This window comes from Pygocentrus nattereri, chromosome 11, assembly GCF_015220715.1.
Source record: "Pygocentrus nattereri isolate fPygNat1 chromosome 11, fPygNat1.pri, whole genome shotgun sequence".
Taxonomy (NCBI): domain Eukaryota; kingdom Metazoa; phylum Chordata; class Actinopteri; order Characiformes; family Serrasalmidae; genus Pygocentrus; species Pygocentrus nattereri.
Genome location: NC_051221.1, coordinates 42,172,537 through 42,193,755, shown reverse-complemented (window position 1 = coordinate 42,193,755; position 21,219 = coordinate 42,172,537). Strand labels below are relative to the sequence as shown.

The following is a 21,219-nucleotide window of genomic DNA, read 5'->3' as shown; positions in this document are numbered from 1 at the left end:
TTGTAAAACCCCCAGGTGAGCAAGCCAGGGGTGACAGTGGCCAGGAGAACCTCCCTCAGAGCCGAGGAAGAAACCTTGGGAGGAACCGAGGCTCACCAGGTGGTGACCCATCCTCCTCTGGTCAGACTACCTACAAGTGATTATGCTATTAATATTAATAGCAGTAGTATTAGTAGTAGTAATAGCTAGGGTCTATGAGAACATCAGCGTAGGGTGGACAGCTAGTCCAAGGTAGCTGGGGCACGGCCAGCTGGTCTGAAGTGGGTAGCAGGAGAGCTCGACAGTCAGTCGTCCCTCAGTGTCCGGCCGGACATGTGGGCGGTCGTATACTCGGAAAAAAGGCAGGGAGAGGGAATTAGTTTTATTCTGTCTGTTTGCACTAGAGAGGGTGTGCAAACAGTGGATTTCAAATATTGATATATAAAACATATTGTGCAAACAGTGGAGATGAAATGTCTTCCTTTAACTCAGAAGATCGACATGGTGAGGATGATGACTGGCTGGGTGGGTCTGCTCTTACTGACACTGTGTGTGGTCACTGCTCAGGCCAACATGGTGAAGATTAGAGAAGACACAAATGAAATGTGTGTGAAGTGTGTTACCTCAGTATTTACATTTATATCATTTGGCAGATGTTTTTACCCAGAGTGACTTAGTTTGATCATTTTACACAGGAAGGTGAAGATAGTGTTAGGAGTCTTGCCCAAGGACTCTCATGGTTATAGTGTATGGTGCTTACCCAGGTGGGAAATTGAACCCCTGCCTACAGCATTGAAGGCAGAGCTGTTACCCACTACACTAACCAACCGCCCCAATATATCAGGCAAAGGCTATAAATGAACATGACTTAATGCACTGTTATGGGCGATAATTAAGAAGTTTAAAACAAACAAAGCCATAGTGAATCTGTCTGGCAGAATATGGACTTAATTTTTTTGCCAAATGTAAAACATAAAAGTAAAACATCCACAAGCAAAATGTTAAGTATAAATATTGTCCAAAATATGTTGCAAATACAAATAATGAGTGAAATCACTTATGATCACTATTCAGCCCTATTCACTATTCATCATATGCATATTAAAATAGTCCATATCTGGAAACTAAGCTTTAAAAAACATTTTAATCATAATGCCACAAAAACCAACACTGTAACCTGTAAGGTTTTGGCATGTTTTAGATTTTGATTTAGATTTTTTTCCAATATGTTAAACTCAGCAAACAAATAGAAATTTTCCAAAAAAAGCTATGCGTAAGTTTGTTCTCTGTAAAGGATGTGTTAACTTATTTTCACTTGGAAAATGAGCAAAACATAGTAATCAGTTCAGACTTTTGCATGTTTTCTACCCTTTCAGCCTGCGGCAGGTCACATACATACAAAATGCACGGAGGATTTCAGACTATATATATACACACACACACACACACACACACACACACACACATATATATATATATATATATATATATATATATATATGTGGCAGTGTGGTGTTGTTACACTACATTATTCACTGCAGGGATTTTATTTTGAAATCAGCAAGGGCTTTTAATTGATGGAGCAATTAATTGAGGAGAGAATGTAATGAAATGTAAAACTCTTAGTTCTAATTATGTTATATTTTCTTTTAGCTACTGCAAATTATTTAGCTTGAGAAATGTATAAAAGAGAACTTTGATTTACTAGAGCAAGATCAATATGGGCGGAGTTTCAGCAGCCTTTACTTGAGTGGAGTACGAAGAAAGCTGTAGCGCCACCTTTCGGCCTCTCTGGGAAACGCCGCTGTGAGAGAAGGTATGTGCGCGCGCAGCTCCGTTATTTTAAGATAAAACACACTTTGTATTTTCCAGTTTTCGACACAAAACGAGTTCATTCAGTCACAAAAACATTATAGCACACGCTGGTTACGCTGTTGTGCAGTTAACACCCTGTTTTATGAGGTTTCAGTGCGATTTTATTCGCTGTTGGCCGTGAGTTCTGTTAAGGTGGCAGTTCATGCATTTGTTTGTTTTTAAAGAAGAGCTGTAACTTTTATTCGCAATTTTAGGGTTTGTATAGTTCATGTAGTGTAGCAGCTGTAATATGAGTGCACGGTGTTTAACAGGCTAGAGAGGGAGAGAGAGAGAGAGTGAGGCTAAAGAGTGAGAGAGAGACAGAGAGAGAGTGAGGCTAAAGTGTGAGAGAGAGACAGAGAGAGAGTGAGGCTAGAGAGTGAGAGAGAGAGAGACAGAGAGAGAGTGAGGCTAGAGAGGGAGAGAGAGAGAGAGAGAGTGAGGCTAGAGAGTGAGAGAGAGAGAGACAGAGAGAGAGTGAGGACAGAGAGAGAGAGAGGCTAGAGAGTGAGAGAGAGAGAGACAGAGAGAGAGTGAGGCTAGAGAGGGAGAGAGAGAGAGTGAGGCTAGAGAGTGAGAGAGAGAGAGACAGAGAGAGAGTGAGGCTAGAGAGGGAGAGACAGACAGAGAGAGAGAGAGGCTAGAGAGTGAGAGAGACAGAGAGAGAGTGAGGCTAGAGAGGGAGAGAGAGAGAGAGTGAGGCTAGAGAGGGAGAGAGAGAGAGAGAGAGTGAGGCTAGAGAGGGAGAGAGAGAGAGAGAGAGAGGCTAGAGAGGGAGAGAGAGAGACAGAGGGAGAGTGAGGCTAGAGAGGGAGAGAGAGAGACAGAGGGAGAGAGAGAGAGAGAGAGTGAGGCTAGAGAGGGAGAGAGAGAGAGAGAGTGAGGCTAGAGAGGGAGAGAGAGAGACAGAGGGAGAGTGAGGCTAGAGAGGGAGAGAGAGAGACAGAGGGAGAGTGAGGCTAGAGAGGGAGAGAGAGAGACAGAGGGAGAGTGAGGCTAGAGAGAGAGAGACAGAGAGAGAGTGAGGCTAGAGAGAGAGACAGAGGGAGAGAGAGGCTAGAGAGGGAGAGAGAGAGACAGAGGGAGAGTGAGGCTAGAGAGAGAGAGAGAGTGAGGCTAGAGAGGGAGAGAGAGAGACAGAGAGAGAGTGAGGCTAGAGAGGGAGAGAGAGACAGAGAGAGAGAGGAGAGAGAGAGAGAGGCTAGAGAGGGAGAGAGAGAGGCTAGAGAGAGAGAGATTGAGGCTAGAGAGGGAGAGAGAGAGAGAGTGAGGCTAGAGAGGGAGAGAGAGAGACAGAGGGAGAGAGAGGCTAGAGAGGGAGAGAGAGAGACAGAGAGAGAGAGAGGCTAGAGAGGGAGAGAGAGAGAGACAGAGAGAGAGTGAGGCTAGAGAGGGAGAGAGAGAGAGGCTAGAGAGAGAGAGAGAGAGGCTAGAGGGAGAGAGAGGCTAGAGGGAGAGAGAGGCTAGAGAGGGAGAGAGAGAGACAGAGAGAGAGAGAGAGGCTATAGAGAGAGAGAGAGGCTAGAGGGAGAGAGAGAGGCTAGAGAGCGAGAGAGGCTAGAGAGAGAGAGATTGAGGCTAGAGAGGGAGAGAGAGAGAGAGTGAGGCTAGAGAGGGAGAGAGAGAGACAGGGGGAGAGAGAGGCTAGAGAGGGAGAGAGAGAGAGAGAGAGGCTAGAGAGGGAGAGAGAGAGAGACAGAGAGAGAGTGAGGCTAGAGAGGGAGAGAGAGAGAGGCTAGAGAGAGAGAGAGAGAGGCTAGAGAGGGAGAGAGAGAGAGGCTAGAGGGAGAGAGAGAGACAGAGAGAGAGAGAGGCTATAGAGAGAGAGAGAGGCTAGAGGGAGAGAGAGAGAGAGAGAGAGAGAGGCTAGAGGGAGAGAGACAGAGAGAGAGAGGCAAGAGAATCAATAGTCTCAGAATATGACTCCGTTATCTCACTGAATAATATACAGTATGTCAGAGTATTTCTGCATTGATTACCGCTGGGGACTGTGACTGAAATGTGGATGGTGTGGTAAACATGGGAACTTAGGATAAGTAGATCCATTTCAGACAGATGTGTTTGTGTCGACATTCCAGGAACCGTCTGAGCTGTGCAAGTTTATGTGAGAAGCAACAACACAGAGTGAGCAGCTCCACATGTGAGAGAGTCTAACCAGGCGCGCTGTACAGCTCAGTGGATCAACACTTACAGGCACGTTATAGGTGAACTGAATTCTGGAACGTCGTGTCTGTAGCGGATATGTGGAGCCTGGGATTTAGAACGGTTTGTTCTGGGACATACGGGTGGGCGGGTCAACTCTTTGGGCTGTCACATTGAAAAGAGCGTTAGCTGTTGAAAACAGCGTCACATTGAAAACGGCGTTACTTCTGTGAAGTCTTTTGACTCTGGGGAACAGGAGACGGACACGGTGAGTATGAATATTCATAACCAGTACTGCAGTATTTAAAGCAAACTCATTTTAGGATGTTATTCAGATTCCTTTATTGATCCCAGGGGGAAATTGCAGTTGTTACAGTTGCAGCCATTTATGTAAAAATAAACACTTTACTAATAATTTAAGACAATATAGAGAAATTTACAGTATGTACACAGGATTTAAGTACTTAAGAATACAGTAAGGTGGCGGTGATTGTGATAGTAATATGAAACATCAGGTATAAAGCAGTTACAATTATTTAAATTATTTAAATTAAGTTAGTGTCCCTCTGAGTTATTACACACACAATTGTTATTATTGCACATATGAACTGAATAGCTGTTTAATCTTAGTAAGGCAGAATCTGGAGTGATTTCATTTCATTCAATTGACAGTTTAGCCACTTATAGACTTGTATGCAAAGGTTTGAACACTACTGGTCACATGCCACATGGTATTTTGTGCCAATGTGTTAAATTCAGCAAATAAACAGTAACTGTGTAGTAAAATGTGCAGGGATGTGTTCTCTGTAGACGATGCCTTCATGTATTTTTGCTTAGAAAACCATCAAAACATGTAATTTGATCGGGATGCCATGCAAACTTATGTTCATAGAACATAAAAGTAATAGCAACAATTAATGTAACGCAGTTTATGAAACAGAATTATTCAACAGTTCACAAAAGGACATAAAACCAAATGTTAAATTAGTTGTTAATTCACATTGTTACAGCTGATTGATTGAAGTATATGCCATTCACATTTTCCATCACATTATCATGTGCAGCATCATTTGTGGCAGCTGGTTGCAAAACCTGGCACTGGAAAGCGTTGACGTCGCAATCGGCCTGTGTTTTATACAATCTACATTCTATACAATCTAAAAGATCCAGGTTTTAGAATTAAAAGAGGAATTTTTGTGCTGTGCTCAAACTAAGAAAAACTACCAAGTGCAGCTTTAAATCTACATAAAATTAAAAAAACTTTGGGTGCAATGTTGAACTTTAACTAACCAAATAAATTAAATTGGCAACAATGTAAGCATCGCCAATTAATTCTCGGGTGATGCCACAGCCATCCATGGTCGAGAGTCTCTTGCGCTCTTTGGGGGGGTCCCTGTCCCCTATTACTCAGGGCTATGCTAGCCAACACAGGCATGACATAACTTTGCTGGCATAACAAAGTTGGCAGCTCATGTTCTCCTGCAGGTACACTGAGCTGTCAGGTGATGTTAGTGACAGTTTGAAAAGATGTGATGGATGATTTCACAAGTCTCAAACAAGCCCATGCCAGCACCTTATGATAGCGGGAGATTAGATACAAATCCCAAAATTAATGTATATTAATGTAGTTTCTATTAATCCGTTCATCATGGAATGAAATACATCATACACGATGTAGAAAAAGTGTATAGTATATTTATATATATATCTATAGTATTATAGTGAACAGTAACTACAGTTAGTCTTCGCTGTTGTGCAGCAGAGGTACTAGTGAGGGTGATGAAGCAATATAACGGCGTGTGTTTCCAAGATAAGGACATATAGTCATGAAGGAATTTGTATGATGCAATATTGTGCAAACCGCAGAGCTGAAATGTGCTTCTTCCTTCATCTCAGAAGATCAACATGATGAGGGAGATGACTGGCTGGGTGGGACTGCTCTTATTGACAGTGTGTGTGGTCACTGCTGAGGTCGCAATGAGGGTAAGCTGGATCTGTACGTGAACCCACAAATGATCGGCAAGAGTGCAACACTGTGTAATAAGCTGATGCCATATTTTTGCCATTTGTCTAATATTTGAATTATTGTGTTTTAGGAGCAGAAGAACACAAAGCCACTGACAGGTGAGTCAAGGAATCACTATACATGTATACACTCACCAGCCACTCTATTACCCCTCGCTAGTAAAAGGCTGGACCCCCTTTTGCCTTCAGAACTGTCTTAATTCTTCGTGCCACACTTTCAACAAGGTGTTGGAAACGTTCCTCAGAGATTCTGGTTGGTTATTTGAGTTCCTGTTGTCTTTCTATCAGCTGGAACCAGTCTGCCCATTCTCCTCTGACCTCTCACATCAACAAGGCATTTTCGTCCACACAACTGACCGCTCACTGGATATTTCCTCTTTCTCGGACCGTTCTCTGTAAACCCTAGAGATGGTTGTGTGTGAAAATCCCAGCAGATCAGCAGTTTCTGAAATACTCAGACCAGCCCGTCTGGCACCAACAACCACGCCACGTTCAAAGCCCCTTAAATCCCCTTTCTTCCCCGTTCTGATGCTCGGTCTGCACTTCAGCAAGTCGTCTTGACCACCTCTACAGGCCTAAATGCAGTGAGCTGCGGCCGTGTGATTGGCTGATTAGCTATTTGTGTTAACAAGCAACTGAACTGAACCGTACCTAATAAAGTGGCTGGTGAGTGTATATCTGCTGTATCTAAGATGTGTGAATCTTCAGGCATCACACAGATGCCATGTTGTTTCGTGCCACATGGCTTCATTAGGCAAAGCTACTCTGAACAGCCAGGTTGAGGCGTCTATCTTACTTTTGTTGTAAATAGTCTAGAGATTTAACTTTAATTTATTATTTATAATGTTTACACTGTTTCTATTACTGAGTGCCTTACTTCTGTTCCTCTGCTGCTGTAACACTGTGAATTTCCCTGCTGTGGGACTAATAAAGGATTATTATCGTATCTTATCTGAAGACCACCTGGGTTTCACAATTCCTTGCTTCACTGATGGACTTGGTGCTGCATTGCTCACAGCACTTGTGTATTCAGTGGTTTCTGGGAGCTGGGATACAGTCTGGTGGTGTTGATGGTGCACTTCACGTTTGCATTGATGTTTACTTGTTTGGTTCAGCGCCTGCTGTGGGTCCGTGCTGCTGTACCACACCGAATGTGGACCATTTCTGTTGAATTAGTTCAAACCGCAGTCCCACAGTAGAAAACAAACTATTAGGAATACAATATTAAGTCTACAGAGCTTGGATATTTACGAGGATTATGCTATGAGCTAAAATATCCAACCTCATTTATAGGCTTCTTTCTATTGGGGGCCGTCCATCCCAAAGCATAGCCCCCAACTTTAAACCTTTGAAAATAATACTTCCTTCCCATTTCTTTGAAAGTGCAGCTGAAGGATTTAGATTCATCATGAGTTTAATTTTGAAGTAAAAACCTGCTCATGCCACTACAGAAACAGTCTTAGTCCATAGGTGGAGTCTTATTTCAGCCACACGCCTGCAGTTAGAGCTGGAAGTAAGACTACATCCCCGTCCCTCATGACCACATGGTGAGCAGTTGGATCTCATTGCTTTGAAGCAATGCAAAATAAAAATGGTCACCACTGAAACATTTTCTGAAATGAAGTAAACCTTTTTTAATGTTAAAATGCTGAAGTCTAAACTTTGTGTGTACAACTGTTCAAAGCGAACGCTTGGCCACGCTTTATCTGAACAGTCCACTACAGTCCCTGATGGATTTTACAGATGTTCAAGTTGTTAAACTATCTGTTGAAACTCAGTTGAGTTTTTGGGTTAAGGTTAAGGTCTGTGTGAGGATTAGAGCCAGGTTTAGAGTTAAAGAAAATGATGGTCAGTTTAGTAGATATTTAGCTGAATGTAACTGAAAAGTAAATGATCTATAAGTTGTCACCACTGAAACATTTGCTAACCTTTCGGTTGTTGTTGTTGTATTGACATTGTATTGATGGTAAAATGGAGCGATCTGTCTTTTTTAATAAAATAAACATAATAATTGTCATTCAAAGCAAAATCATTTTAGTCTAATGTCCAAATCTGTTAATCAGAATTTATTTATTTATTTTTTTTTTTTTTTTAACCTGTCATGTCTGGCCATTTTTGCAATCGTAATCGTAATCCGAATGCACTGATGTACCAAACATATTTGTTTTCACAAGAAAAAGCTCTATAGGTTACTAAATCCTATTCTTGTTAAAGTTTGTATTTTATTTGTTTGGCCAGTCCTGACAGGCAATAAAAAAGAGGACAGGAAAGAAAGAGAAGAAGGGAGGAAAGAGAAAAAAAAAAAAGATAATAATAATAAATCATAATAATGATAATTAAGTAAGTAAATAAATAAATAGAAAATAAATAAAAAAAGAGAAAAAACAAATAAAATAAGTAAATAAAAGACAACTAAATAAAAATAAATAGATAAATAAGTAAGAAAATAAAAAAAAAGAGAGGGGAAAAAAACAATTATACAGATATACATACATATACATATTCACATATACATATACATATATACACCCAGACATAATTCTACTATTTGCTGCTACATACATACACACGTTTACATATCTATACATATGCCTCTATACATATACACCCACCCACCACACACAATTCTACTGTTATCAGAAATGTTTTCAACCCGTTGGGTGGAGGGACCCATGTACACACTGAATTATGAAACATTTGATTTTATCTAGAACCTAATGAGCGGGGTGAGGGGTTAGTTTCAGCCAAAGGCATATTCAGAAATACATATAATCTGGGCTTTACGTTAATCTGTGTGGGGAACAGAAGCTTTATTACTTCACTCCACATCCACATAGCATCTTATATGCATTGTGATTCAATACCCAGGCTTTAATATTCCAGGTAAGCACCTTCATATAAAGCATTGCTTGTTGATTTGGCTTGAAAGTTTGATTCACTGTGATATGAGGAATATTCAGAGCTGGCCTGATTCTGTTCTATGTTTAAGGTTAATTTTTGAATGTTTTGGACACTTGAGGCGTCCAGTCTTTGGACTAATCCTCTATTTCTCTCTCTCTCTCCATTTCAGACTGCACAAACATAAAGAAAGTCTTACCCAATGCACCAAGCGGCACTTACACCATTCAGCCGTCTGGGGACAAAAGGAAATTCAAGGTACTAACACCTTTATTAACAGCGTTGTCAAATATTGGAAATCACACCTGAAAAATTCTCTAACAAGGCAGCTAGAAAATAATTTGGCTGGGATCCATAGCAGTTCATTAACGGCCTCGTGTGGAAGGAAAAGGAAAGTTTGTGTTTAGATTCATTAGAAATACTTAAATCTGCAGTTGCTCATGAAGAATGTTTCATGGGGAAGTCACTTTTTGGAAGGTGGGCATCCAAACAGATTTATGGGACCTCTTTACACCACGGGTGTCCAATCTCATCCACAAAGGGCCGGTGTGGCTGCAAGTCTTCCTCCCAAATGAGCCGGAGCACATCTGATCCCACTTGTTTAATCACTTGCTCAGCCTTCAAACAGCTGATCATGTGCAGGAGTGAAAACCTGCAGCCACACCAGCACTTTGTAGATAAGAATGGACCCCCCGGTTTTACACCATGTACAATATGGTTTTCAAGTTTGGAATCACTTGTTATAATTTTTATTTTCTTTACAATAATAACACAACACAATGTAGATATGGAACTACATTATGAACAGCATGGCAAAGAACGGTATCATGGCCAGTGAAATGATCTTAAATCTAGTGACTATATCTAACATTTCTCGTGTTGAGTTTTTTACTTGAATAAGTAATTTTATCAAATAAATTATCTCGCTATATTAGCAGATTGTTTTGCCTGTTGTAAGAAACGGGTCTAAAAGAAGCAAAATTATCTGCTAATACAGTGAGAATTGTACGTGATAAATTAATACATGTAAAAAAAAAGGCCGGAAATAAGATAAATAATTTTATAATATTCCCTCAACAATCTCAAAATTAGTAATATTATACATCGCAACTAGATTTTCCACCGAAATATTATTTGCAGTGTAGCTGTTTTACTCAGCACTTCAGGAGGTTTCCGGTTGAGAAATAACGTACCTTAATTATCTCTACAAGATTTTTTGTCATGTTGTCTGGCTCGAGATTTGATCACTGCTTTTTAAACATGAGGCATTTTGGATATTAATTTTATTAGAAATATGTTACTAGTGCTTTTTGGCTTTCTCAGTCATTTTGGTCGTCATTCTGGACACATCACATCTTTATGTATTTAATTTTTACGGCTTCCTGTTAATTATTTGAAACCTGTGATCATTCATTTCTACATTTATCTGCAAGCAACTTGGCTGAATATCATTAAACACTGATTTCAAACTTTTGAACATTAGTGTGTGAAAACTGATGAATGCTTTAAAAACCTCCTATCAGAAATAGAAACAGGAGAGAGCACTGGAAATGGGCAATGACTGTGTTAGGCAATAAGTATTATAAATGTGTTGCTGTTGTCGGAACAAAACCCCGTATCTCCATTTTTTACATTTTTCAGTTTTTGACAGTTTGAAAATGCCTGTTCTTTACACCGTGTGTAAATTTCATGATGAATGGGCCAAAAGAAATGACGTCTGGTTCCATTGACTTACATTAAAAGTAAAGCAGGTTTTTTCCTTCTCCTGTAAAGTTACTATTTTGGAGATGTGAGATTTGTTGTGACAACGGCGATAGAAGTATAAATGTATTATGATTTATTAGTGTAATTAAATTCTGTAGAATCAGTGTTAGTGTAAACTCGCAGGTAAGACCTGTATAACTACTCTGCCATCAAGAATGATCCATTAAACAGCCTTTTAACCTTAAATTCCACGATTCTCACTTTGATCACCCAAAAACACTTGGGCTTAAACCGTTGCACACCAACATTGGGAATGTCTTGATCCAGGTTTACTGTGAAATGCTGCCTGATGGGGGCTGGACTGTCTTCCAGCGGCGGACGGGAGGGCAGGTTTCCTTCAACAGGAACTGGAAGGAATATGAGAATGGGTTTGGGGATCTAGAGCGTAAGTAATGTTTATTAGGAATTAGTACATGATTGCCCCGTTGCAGCGATCCATTCATTATGAGCCACGAGTCTGAATTCTACTGCATTTGCTCTGTGTATCTATATTGGTACTGTCCCAAAATCTGCCATTCGGACTTGAGGCCAAACTTCAGACCGTGAGCTTCTGCGGTAAAATTAATTGTAATGCAGTTTTATCAAAAGAAAATCATAAATAATAAAATGTTTTTTAATAACAGGCCCTCTTACCGACAAAATCAAGAAACTAAAGTAAATTTCATGAATTTTTCTGAACAAAAAAAAAATGCACAGAATGTAACTGACTCAAATACGACTATGAAGCGAAACTTTAGGCCAGTTCCCTAATATGTCGTTGGTCTTCCACGTGCCATCAAACCAGCTCTGACCTGCCAAGGCATGGGCTCTACAAGGGCTCTGAATGTGCCCTGTAGTATCTGGCACCAAGATGTTGGCAGCAGATCCTTCAAGTCCTGTATGCTGTCAGGTGGAGCTGCTGTGGATCGGACTCGTTCCAGCACATCCCACAGATGCTCAACCAGATTGAGGTCTGGGGAATTTAGAGCCCAGAAGAACACCTTGAACTCATGTTCCTCAAACTCTTCCTGAACCATGTCTGCAAATGTGGCAGGTCAGTATTCTGCTGAAAGAAGCCAGTGCCATGAAGGAATGCATCTGGACCTCCAATAAAGAGTGGATTTTAGTTCAGTGATCAGACTTCTTCTTCGCCTGTAGAAAAGACTGCGGTACCTTAAATAAGCAAGCAGTGTTGTCACGACATGGCAGCAAAACACCTTTGGAGAGATGCTGAAACCAAATATGAGGATGCCGTGGCGTGAAGTTTAAGCTTTACATTACGTTAATGTCACTTCTTTGAGTTTAGTGGCTGGTTGTAAAGCAGAAATCTGATTACTGCCTGACTCATGTAGACCTGGAGTTTTCCTATTATCTGATTACTCAAGTGCATGTAAACTCATTTATCAGATTACTGCAGGTATCAGATTAAGTGCATGTAAATGCGCTCAGTGATATTTATGTAGGTGGCATGTGTCAAACTGACATCCACATGAACGCCCCAGGGTATCCCAGCACAACTGTTCCCAGATCATCCCACTCCTTCCATCGGCTTGTCCTCTTTCCACAGTGCATCCTGGTGCCATCACGTCTCCAAATAAACAGCACATACAGCAGAAAAGAAAATGGGACTCATCAGACCAAGCAACATTTCCGACACTTCCATGCCCCTTGCAGGTCCTTTTCATGATGCAGCTATGCAGGGCTGCTGGAGCCATGGGGGCAAACAGGCATTGGACCCACCACTTTTCAAAGTACTGGGGCGATGACCCGCCACTTTCTTGCTGAATTCAGGACACTTATTTCAAAAAGAACACCTCTGCTGTCTCTAACCTGCGTGGAGGGGTGACAGACATAAAGCAAGAACTTTAGTTCAGTCCATTTTGATGTAAGTTAAGTGATACTTTATTAGTCCCACAAATGGGGAAATTCCACCTCCTCATTTAACCCATCCATGAAGTGAAACACCACATACACACTAGTGAGCACACTTGCCCAGAGCGGTGGGCAACCCAATCCACAGCACCCAGGGAGCAGTTGGGGGTTAGGTGTCTTGCTCAAGGACACCTCAGTCATGTGCTGTCAGCACTGGGAATTGAACCGGCGACCTTCCGGTCACAGGGCCAGTGTGTATGAACATTCAAGCAAGCAACAATTCTCCTCATTCGTTTTCACCCTTCCTGTGATAAAATCACAGTAACACAGGGTCTTTCATGGCTTATTGCTTTAGTAATTGACCGTTTTGACATGTTGCTTGTTTAAAGGGACGTTAAATAAATGAAGGGTGGTCTCTGACTTTTTTTAGCTGTTAAAATATGAAATTAAATACATGAACTTCCGTAACAAACACGTATTGTGCAACAGACTCTAGACCCCTTTAGTACTGTCCTGGACTTTAGACTAGGTTATATACTAGGTACTTTACCATGTCTAATTATGATGAGCTAAAATATGGAAAAGTTCAGTTAACTCTAAAACTACTTTTCAGGTGACCACTGGTTGGGCTTGTACAAAATCTGGGCTTTAACCAATGGAAAGCGCTCAACGCTCAGAGTGGACCTGTGGGACTTTGAGGGAGGCTCTGCATTTGCCCAATACCAGGACTTTAGTGTTGGCGATTCGAGAACCAACTATAAACTGCAAGTTGGAGCATACAGTGGCAATGCAGGTACAGTGATTAGTGCAAAAGGTTCATCATACAATAACATTTAAGAACGAGGTTCGTCTCAATCATTCTTTCTTAACGCTCTCCACTTTTAAGGTGACGCCATACGTGGTGCATATGCAGGCATAGACCAGAATGGCTATGGTTTCAGCACTTCTGACCGTGACAATGACGGCTGCTCCCCGTGCATCTTTGGAGACATTGCCACAAATGACTGCAGTGCTGAAAGTGGTGGAGGCTGGTGGTTCAGTCGCTGTGGCTCAGCAAACCTGCATGGCGATTGGCACCCCAAGGCAGACAACCGATTCTGGGCATCTGGCCTTCACTGGCTCACCTGGAGAGGCCCTGTGCCCTACTCAGCTAAGGCAACACGCATTATGATAAAGACCGTGTGACCTGTTAAGCAGATCAAGGGGTCGCATTAAGCAACACAATGACCCAGTGCTCTTTATTCATTTACCAGCAATGAAGTGATGCCGGTTTCAGGGGTATATTCTCAGCATTCTGCAGCTGCTTAAATACTTAATAATCAATAATAATAATGTGTTTTTTTGTTTGATTCCATATTTTACTGCGGCTGAAAGCTTACGTCCCCAGTGCTGAAATTAGTGCATGTTGTTCTGCTGTAGAGTTATATTCAAAATCAAACCTTCGAATGGGCTATTAAACATTTTCTTCTAAATAAAAGCAGATATGAAAGAAACTGTCAGTTTCACAAACTTTGTGTCTGGCTGGTGTGAAAAGAATAAATTTCTTAAAATATTTCTTTATTTTTGTGAGAATGTAACACAGAGGTGGAAAGTCATGACTTGCATTTACTCTTGTTGCAGTAATTGAGTCCATTTTTCACTGTCATGGTATTTTAAGTGATACTGTTTTGATCCCACAACCGGGGAAATTCCATCTCCGCATTTAACCCATCCATGCAAGTGAAACACCACATACACACTAGTGAACACACACACTAGGGGGCAGTGAGCACACTTGCCCGGAGCGGTGGGCAGCCCTATCCACAGTGCCCGGGGAGCAGTTGAGGGTTAGGTGTCTTGCTCAAGGACACCTCAGTCATGGACTGTCGGCGCTGGGGATCGAACCGGCAACCTTCCGGTCACAGGGCCAGATCCCTGACCTCCAGCCCACGACTGCCCCCAAAGTTTTTGAGTACACACTTAAACTTCAAGGGTTCTTTAGTAAAGGCAGTGGTTATGTAAAGAGACATGAACTCTCAAAGAACCATTTGAGTGACACTCAAGCATAATTACACTTAAGGTCTATGGAATAAAACCAGTCATGTGCGTCACTGAAGTCTCGGCGTCGACCCGTTCAGTGTGCCTTTAGAAAATGTGTCAATGCCTGGATCAATGGTTCAGTTTACCTTGATAAACAGCCACGTTTTCTGACGCTGCATGCAGTAATTAGTGTGACTACTAGAGGACTGTGTCACAGTAAATAAGTACAAAACTGGATATTCTATAATATGATAAATGCCCTGCGATGGACTGGCGACCTGTCCAGGGTGTATCCTGCCTTCCGCCCGAAGACTGCTGGGATAGGCTCCAGCACCCGCCCGCGACCCTGACGGAGAAGCAGCTTAGAAAATGGATGGATGGATGGATGGATGGATGATAAATATTAAGCAACACATTGGTTTCTGAACTGGTGTTTACCAAATGAGTGCCAAAGGAATTTGTGAGTTGGTTCGTGCTCAGAACCCAGATAATGGATCACATGACCTTATATGGCCCAGGACAATTTATCACAGGTTCACTTTAGATGAGTTAGAGAAACACCAAAGTGATGTAGCAGATCTGCATCACCAGCACACCACCCCAACCCTCATCCTGCCTCAAACCACCTATAAGCTGAATAAGAGCTGTTCAGCGTAGAAGGATGTTGAACTTTACGTTGGTAACTCGGTGCAGTCAAGATGACAAAAAGCAGCTGTAAAACTTGTGATTGAGATATTTCTCAAGTTCTTTGTTCGAGGCACAGAAAATGTTGCATGGGTCAACAAATTTAAGCTGGATTAGTTTGTAGTGTACAGAAAAGAGAACGAAGGTGTGACGAGGGCCTTAGGAGTCAAAACCAATCGACAAGCATTACTGCAAGAACTGACCGACTGAGAAGCAGTAGACTTATAAAGGTCAGTTATGAGAATCAATCCAACCTTAAAATGACTTCATAAAGTAAATTAACTAGTTTTATTCAATCTAAATTGATACCTTGAATGAAAGGTTCTTGCCAGTTTTGAGCTGTTTCTACGTGAAGTCATTTGTTTAGGTTGATGCCATTGTTTACAGTGTGGTTAGTTCAGCTTGTCCAGTTTGTGTATTTACACCTCATCTTTGATGGTATGTAATGGACCGAGTTCTGCTTTTGACTTTCCTTCTGCTCAGTTCACACTTTAACTGCGACGTTGAGCGAAATAAATGCATTTAATGCACTTCTTCATCTGAAAAGTCCAGTTCAAATAGTTTTCATTTGATCTGTGCATGAGTATATTTCCATAGTCATAGCTTACATTAACATGTAGCAGGACTAATTCATTCATTCTCTAATTGAACGACTGATTTGGATTAGAACTGGTTTAGTAAAAAACGTCATTCTAAACATGCTTTTCATAACACACTCAATAACGTATAATAATGAAATGCACATTACATGCGTCATAAATAAAATTTGTATTGAATTGCATTTAATTACCGTGTTAATTACAAAAAGCACTTATTTATCTGGAAATACACATCCAAGCACAGAATGCATTCTTTTTCATTTATATAACTACTCATTAATACTTTTATTCACAGTTGAATTTGGACTATTGTTGTTTTGCTTGAAAAAATTAGAATTAAAGACAGTTTATTTCACTCAAACAGTTCATTTGTACTATATATCTGGAGAGGTGGAGGTTTGCACTGGAGAGGAGAGGAATGAAGGTCAGTGGAGACAAGACGGAATACATGTGTGTGAATGAGAGGGAGGCAGGTGGAAAGGTGAAGATGCAAGGAGTAGAGGTCGTAAAGGTGGATGACTTCAAATATCTTGGGTCAACCATCCAGAGCAATGGACAGTGTAGAAAAGAGGTGAAGAAGAGGGTGCAGGCAGGATGGAGTGGGTGGAGACGGGTGTCAGGGCTGATGTGTGACAGAAGGACAGCAGCAAGAGTGAAAGGGAAGGTCTACAAGACAGCAGTGCGTCCTGCTATGATGTACGGTTTGGAGACTGTGGCTCTGTCTAAAAGACAGGAGGCTGAGCTGGAGGTGGCGGAGATGAAGATGACAAGGATGGACAAGATTAGAAATGAGCAGATCAGAGGGAGGGACAGTGAAGGTGGAGCAGGTTGGAGATAAAGCCAGAGAGGCCAGGTTGAGATGGTTTGGACATGTGTTGAGGAGGAATAGTGGATATATTGGGCAAAGAAGGTTGGAGATGGAGCTGCCGGGTAGAAGGAGAAGAGGTGGACCTCAGAGAAGGTTTATGGATGTAGTGAAGGTGGACATGGAGATGTGAAAAGTAGAGGAGGCAGTGGATAGGGTAAGATGGAGGCAGATGATCCGCTGTGGCGACCCCTAAAGGGAGCAGCCGAAAGAAGAAGAAGAAGATATGTGTGTGTGTGTAGTTTGGGACTCAAATTTGGCTTTCAGAATGTTTTATTAAGTCACTTGGTGGTGAACTTTATATGGGTGGAGGTTGTGTGAATGTCACACTGCAGTAAGGCTTGATGACAGACCTCACAGCCTCCAGCAGGAGGTCGCTGCACTGAACGCCTGACGCCTCCTTGCACGCTGGCACTGTGGAGAAGACGGAGCACAGGAGGAACAGGAGCGTCAGAGCGAAGCTCATGGCGCTGATCAACACGCTCCTCCACGAGAAATCACGTCCGTTCTTCTCCTCCTCCTCCAGCCTTTTCTCCTGCACACACATGGTACCACATGGTGCCATCTCCTCGGCGATAGAGGGCGCTGTTCGCTCAGAAGCCGAGGCAGCAATGCGCTCCTCCAAAGCCTTCATTTGGCCCTCGTCCGCCTGGATGTGAGCGGCGTAATTCCCGGCCACTGACTTCAGTTCGTCAATGCGCGAGTTCTTCTTCGCAAGTTGCTCTTCTGCCTCTTGTATGGCCGCTCTTTTCTCCGCCAGGCGGCGCTGAAGCCCCGAGGTCTTTCGGTGTAGATGATCGATTTCCTTTAAAAGGCTCTCTCTGTCTTCTTTAGACAGGGTCAGGCTGTCGGCGAGGGAGGCGCGTTCCCTCTCCAGGTGCGCGTTCTCCCTCTCCAGGTCTCCCTTCTGTGCCCTGAGCTCCAGCTCGGAGGCTTTCTCCTGCCGGAGAGCCTCGTGCGAGCTCGGGGTTTCCGTCAGCAGCTGCTCGTGATCCTCCGTGATCACCTGCAAATGTCTGACCTTCTGCTTCAGGCCCCTGTTTTCCTCCCGCAGGGACTCATTCATCTCCTCCACAGAGTCACAGGCGTCCAGAAGCTTCTCTTGTTTCCTCTGGAGCTCCGTCTTCATGGTCCGCAGCCGCGCGGCCGTATCGGCCGGGTGGCTCGCAGGTTGCATGATTTAATAAGTGTTTTTAGGTGTGCACCCCTTTATATAGGTGACGCAATCGGCAATGCGTGACGTCACAACGACGGACGATGACGGCATTCGCGGTGTCTCCACAGTACTATCCTATATATGTACTACCTATATATAATATATAGGATACTACTGTGGAGGAACAACATTGTATATATATATAATATAAGGTATATAATATATACCTTATATTATATAATGTGTGTGTGTGTGTATACAGACATACACACACACACACACACACACACACATATGTGTATACACTATATTGCCAAAAGTCACTCACCCATCCAAATCAGTGAATTCAGGTGTTCCAGTCACTTCCGTGGCCACAGGTGTATAAAGCCGAGCCCCTCGGCCTGCAGACTGCTTCTACAGACATTAGTGAAAGAATGGGTCGCTCTCAGGAGCTCAGTGAATTCCAGCGTGGTACCGTGATCGGACGCCACCTGTGCAGCAAGTCCAGTCATGAAATTTCCTCACTACTAAATATTCCACAGTCAACTGTCAGTGGGATTATAACAAAGTGGAAGCGATTGGGAACGACAGCAGCTCAGCCACGAAGTGGTCGGCCACGTAAAATGACAGAGCGGTCAGCGGATGCTGAGGGGCATAGTGCGCAGAGGTCACCGACTTTCTGCACAGTCAATCACTACAGACCTCCAAACTTCATGTGGCCTTCAGATCAGCTCAAGAACAGCGTAGAGAGCTTCATGGAATGGGTTTCCATGGCTGAGCAGCTGCATCCAAGCCTTACATCACCAAGCGCAATGCAAAGCATGGAATGCAGTGGAGTAAAGCGCCGCCGCTGGACTCATCTTTATCATATTTTGAATGCAATATAGTAAATAGTGAATGACTTCAATTAAAAATTAGATGTCTCACCTTTTCAGTGTGAGACTGGACTAGTTATACTGAACTTTTTAACCATCAGATTTAAAAACACCTTAATCTTCGTCATTACATCGCACCAGATCAGCCGAAAACTTCCAAGAACTACAATGATAGTTGCAAGTGACTCTCATGCAGAGCTGTGGTTCTGTGGGCGGATGCAGGCAAGAGCAGTGCTATGTTTTACATGTGCAGAGGGATGTGATACGTGGTTACAGTGAGTGGGTGTCAGCATTAGTAATCAAGCCTGCTCAGACCTCTGGTGTGTTAAAACTGGATGTGTAGCAATTTCAACTTCAGTGTTAAAGAAACTCATTAAAGCTGCAAAATGAAAAGACGCCACTAAGTAAAAGGACTTCACTTAGTTAACATAATTATGAAAAGAGTCAACTATGTAAGGCTTAACAGACATATGTACGTTTAGGAAAATTCTCCACTGTTATCTACTAATGACATACAGGCCAGCTTGCTTGTTTATATATTTATTTACTCACGGGGTCCACGTTTAAAATAATTAAAGCCTAACTCAACACTGCCCATGAACAGCTTTATAAAGTATCACATGCTGTATACCAATCTCCTGTGATTGTGTTTTCAGTCTGATTCTATACTCTAAGTGCACCGTCTGTGCCTGCCAGTCTATACAACAATTGCCTCAAAAGATGTAAACATGAGCTTATATTTCATAATAGAGGCATCATACCTCGTGTACATACTGAGTAACATTATCGGGTGTGTGCGCTACATGCAGGCAGGACACTCCTTAATCACACCCAGACACGTCTCTACAGGACTGGACGTCTGAGTCTTCATTCACAATCAAATCAATGCACAGATGGAATCTGAAGATGGGAAACAATCTGAGGACATTTATCATTCGTATAATGAACACATTCAGATACACTTGCCTGAGCTGTGGTACAATCTGTCCATACCTTAAAATGAAATATTTTCATTGAAAGCCCACAAATGTCCTCATGAAGCCGAACAGGATTAATGTATAGCAATTTTAGCTTCATTTAATGTTGAAGAAACCTATCAAAGCAGCACTATGTAAGCTATGAGGATCTGGAGACCTCTCTGGTAGAAATGTGGAAACGCACACAATGTGGAGAAGAACATTTTCTAACTTGGACCCCTTTCCCGAGGGGACGAGTGAGCGCGTTGAAAGACTATTCAAAGAGAACTCAGTCAAAACTTGATGAAGGATGTGAATTATCTATTATATATAGATGATATATATTATCTATATCGCTGTTGTCTGAAGAAAACCATAAGTATCTCCAAAACGGTAACTTTACAGGAGAAGGAAAAAACCCACTTCACTTTTAATGTAAGTCTATGGAACCAGACGTCTCTCCAATTCATTTTGGGCTGTTTCTTTTGGTCCATTTATAATGAAGTTTATACACAATGTAAAGGGTAATAGGTCCTTTGAACTTGTGTCAAAAACTGAAAAATGACAAAAATGGAGATACAAGGTTTTCTTCCGACAGCAGCGATATATATTATCTCTCTTATGTAGTGCTGCTTCAAAAATGAAATCTCAAACTGCAAATGTCTTTCAACAGAACTGTGACTGATAACATTTAACTCCACCATTAGCCACTAATAATAAGCATTAATTCTAATAGATTCTGTATTAATCACTGGATTTTTCAGAACATAGAAAAAGTTTAGAACTTAGAATTAGAATTCAGGCTGTTACATTTAGACAGTTATTAAAGAAAGTAGACAACACATTCGCTTCTGACGTGGTGCTGTAACACCTTTAGAGGGCGCTAGTGTGCGAGGTTTGTTTATTTGAGCTGGAGCTGTTTCTGTCATCAGTTGGAAGCTACTAAGTGTTGACAGCTAAGAAACAAGATCAGCTAATCAGCCAATCTGGCCATATTAGACTTATACTTGGATGTCTACACCGAGTAATAAAAACAGTGATTCAATTGTTAACCACAGTTATTTATATGGCAATGACCATCAGCTACCATTTGCTATTTTTTATTATCTTTGTCAAGGATACTACACACAAAATCGCCACGTCTTTCTTCAAACACTTCTCGTTGGGTGACTGTAAAATAGGGACAGAGGCAGCAAAAACCAGCTTTCAGAAACCTACAGGCTTGCAAGCTAATGTTACAGTACATTGGCCTTAATGAGGATTTTTAGTCCCAACCAGAAATCTGTACAAATATCCAGTGATCTTTACTTACTAATATGAATGAACTCAGTTCTGCTCAGTTCCCTGCATTGTGCCTCCACAAGCACTCAGAGCTAAAACACTCATTAGAAAACCAAAAAACCATTTTTGTCGATTTTCAGTTTTTAACATAATCTGAAAATGCATGTTGGCCTTCATATTGAGCATGAATTTAATGAAGGATGGACCAAAATAAATGGCCAAAATTGACTTGGAAAAAAGTCTCGTTCCATTGACTTACATTGAAAGTAAT

General features: G+C 41.9%; 1 protein-coding gene across 3 annotated transcripts; it reads left to right on the top strand.

Moving 5' to 3' along the window:
• The first annotated feature begins 3,745 nt into the window (after positions 1-3,745).
• Positions 3,746-14,006, top strand: LOC108442318 (fibrinogen-like protein 1). Of its 3 annotated transcripts, none has more exons than XM_017722307.2 (7): positions 3,746-4,026; positions 5,872-5,958; positions 6,072-6,099; positions 9,071-9,156; positions 10,930-11,047; positions 13,127-13,306; positions 13,400-14,006. In XM_017722307.2, the coding sequence occupies exons 2-7, from the start codon at positions 5,881-5,883 to the stop codon at positions 13,696-13,698; spliced, it is 789 nt and encodes a 262-aa protein (XP_017577796.1). In that variant the 5' UTR covers positions 3,746-4,026; positions 5,872-5,880; the 3' UTR covers positions 13,699-14,006. The 3 variants fall into 3 exon arrangements, with proteins under 3 accessions (XP_017577796.1, XP_017577794.1, XP_017577795.1); XM_017722305.2 differs by lacking the exon at positions 3,746-4,026 and adding an exon at positions 4,094-4,243; XM_017722306.2 differs by lacking the exon at positions 3,746-4,026 and adding an exon at positions 4,134-4,243 and having other exon boundaries at positions 5,875-5,958.
• The last annotated feature ends 7,213 nt before the right edge of the window (positions 14,007-21,219 follow it).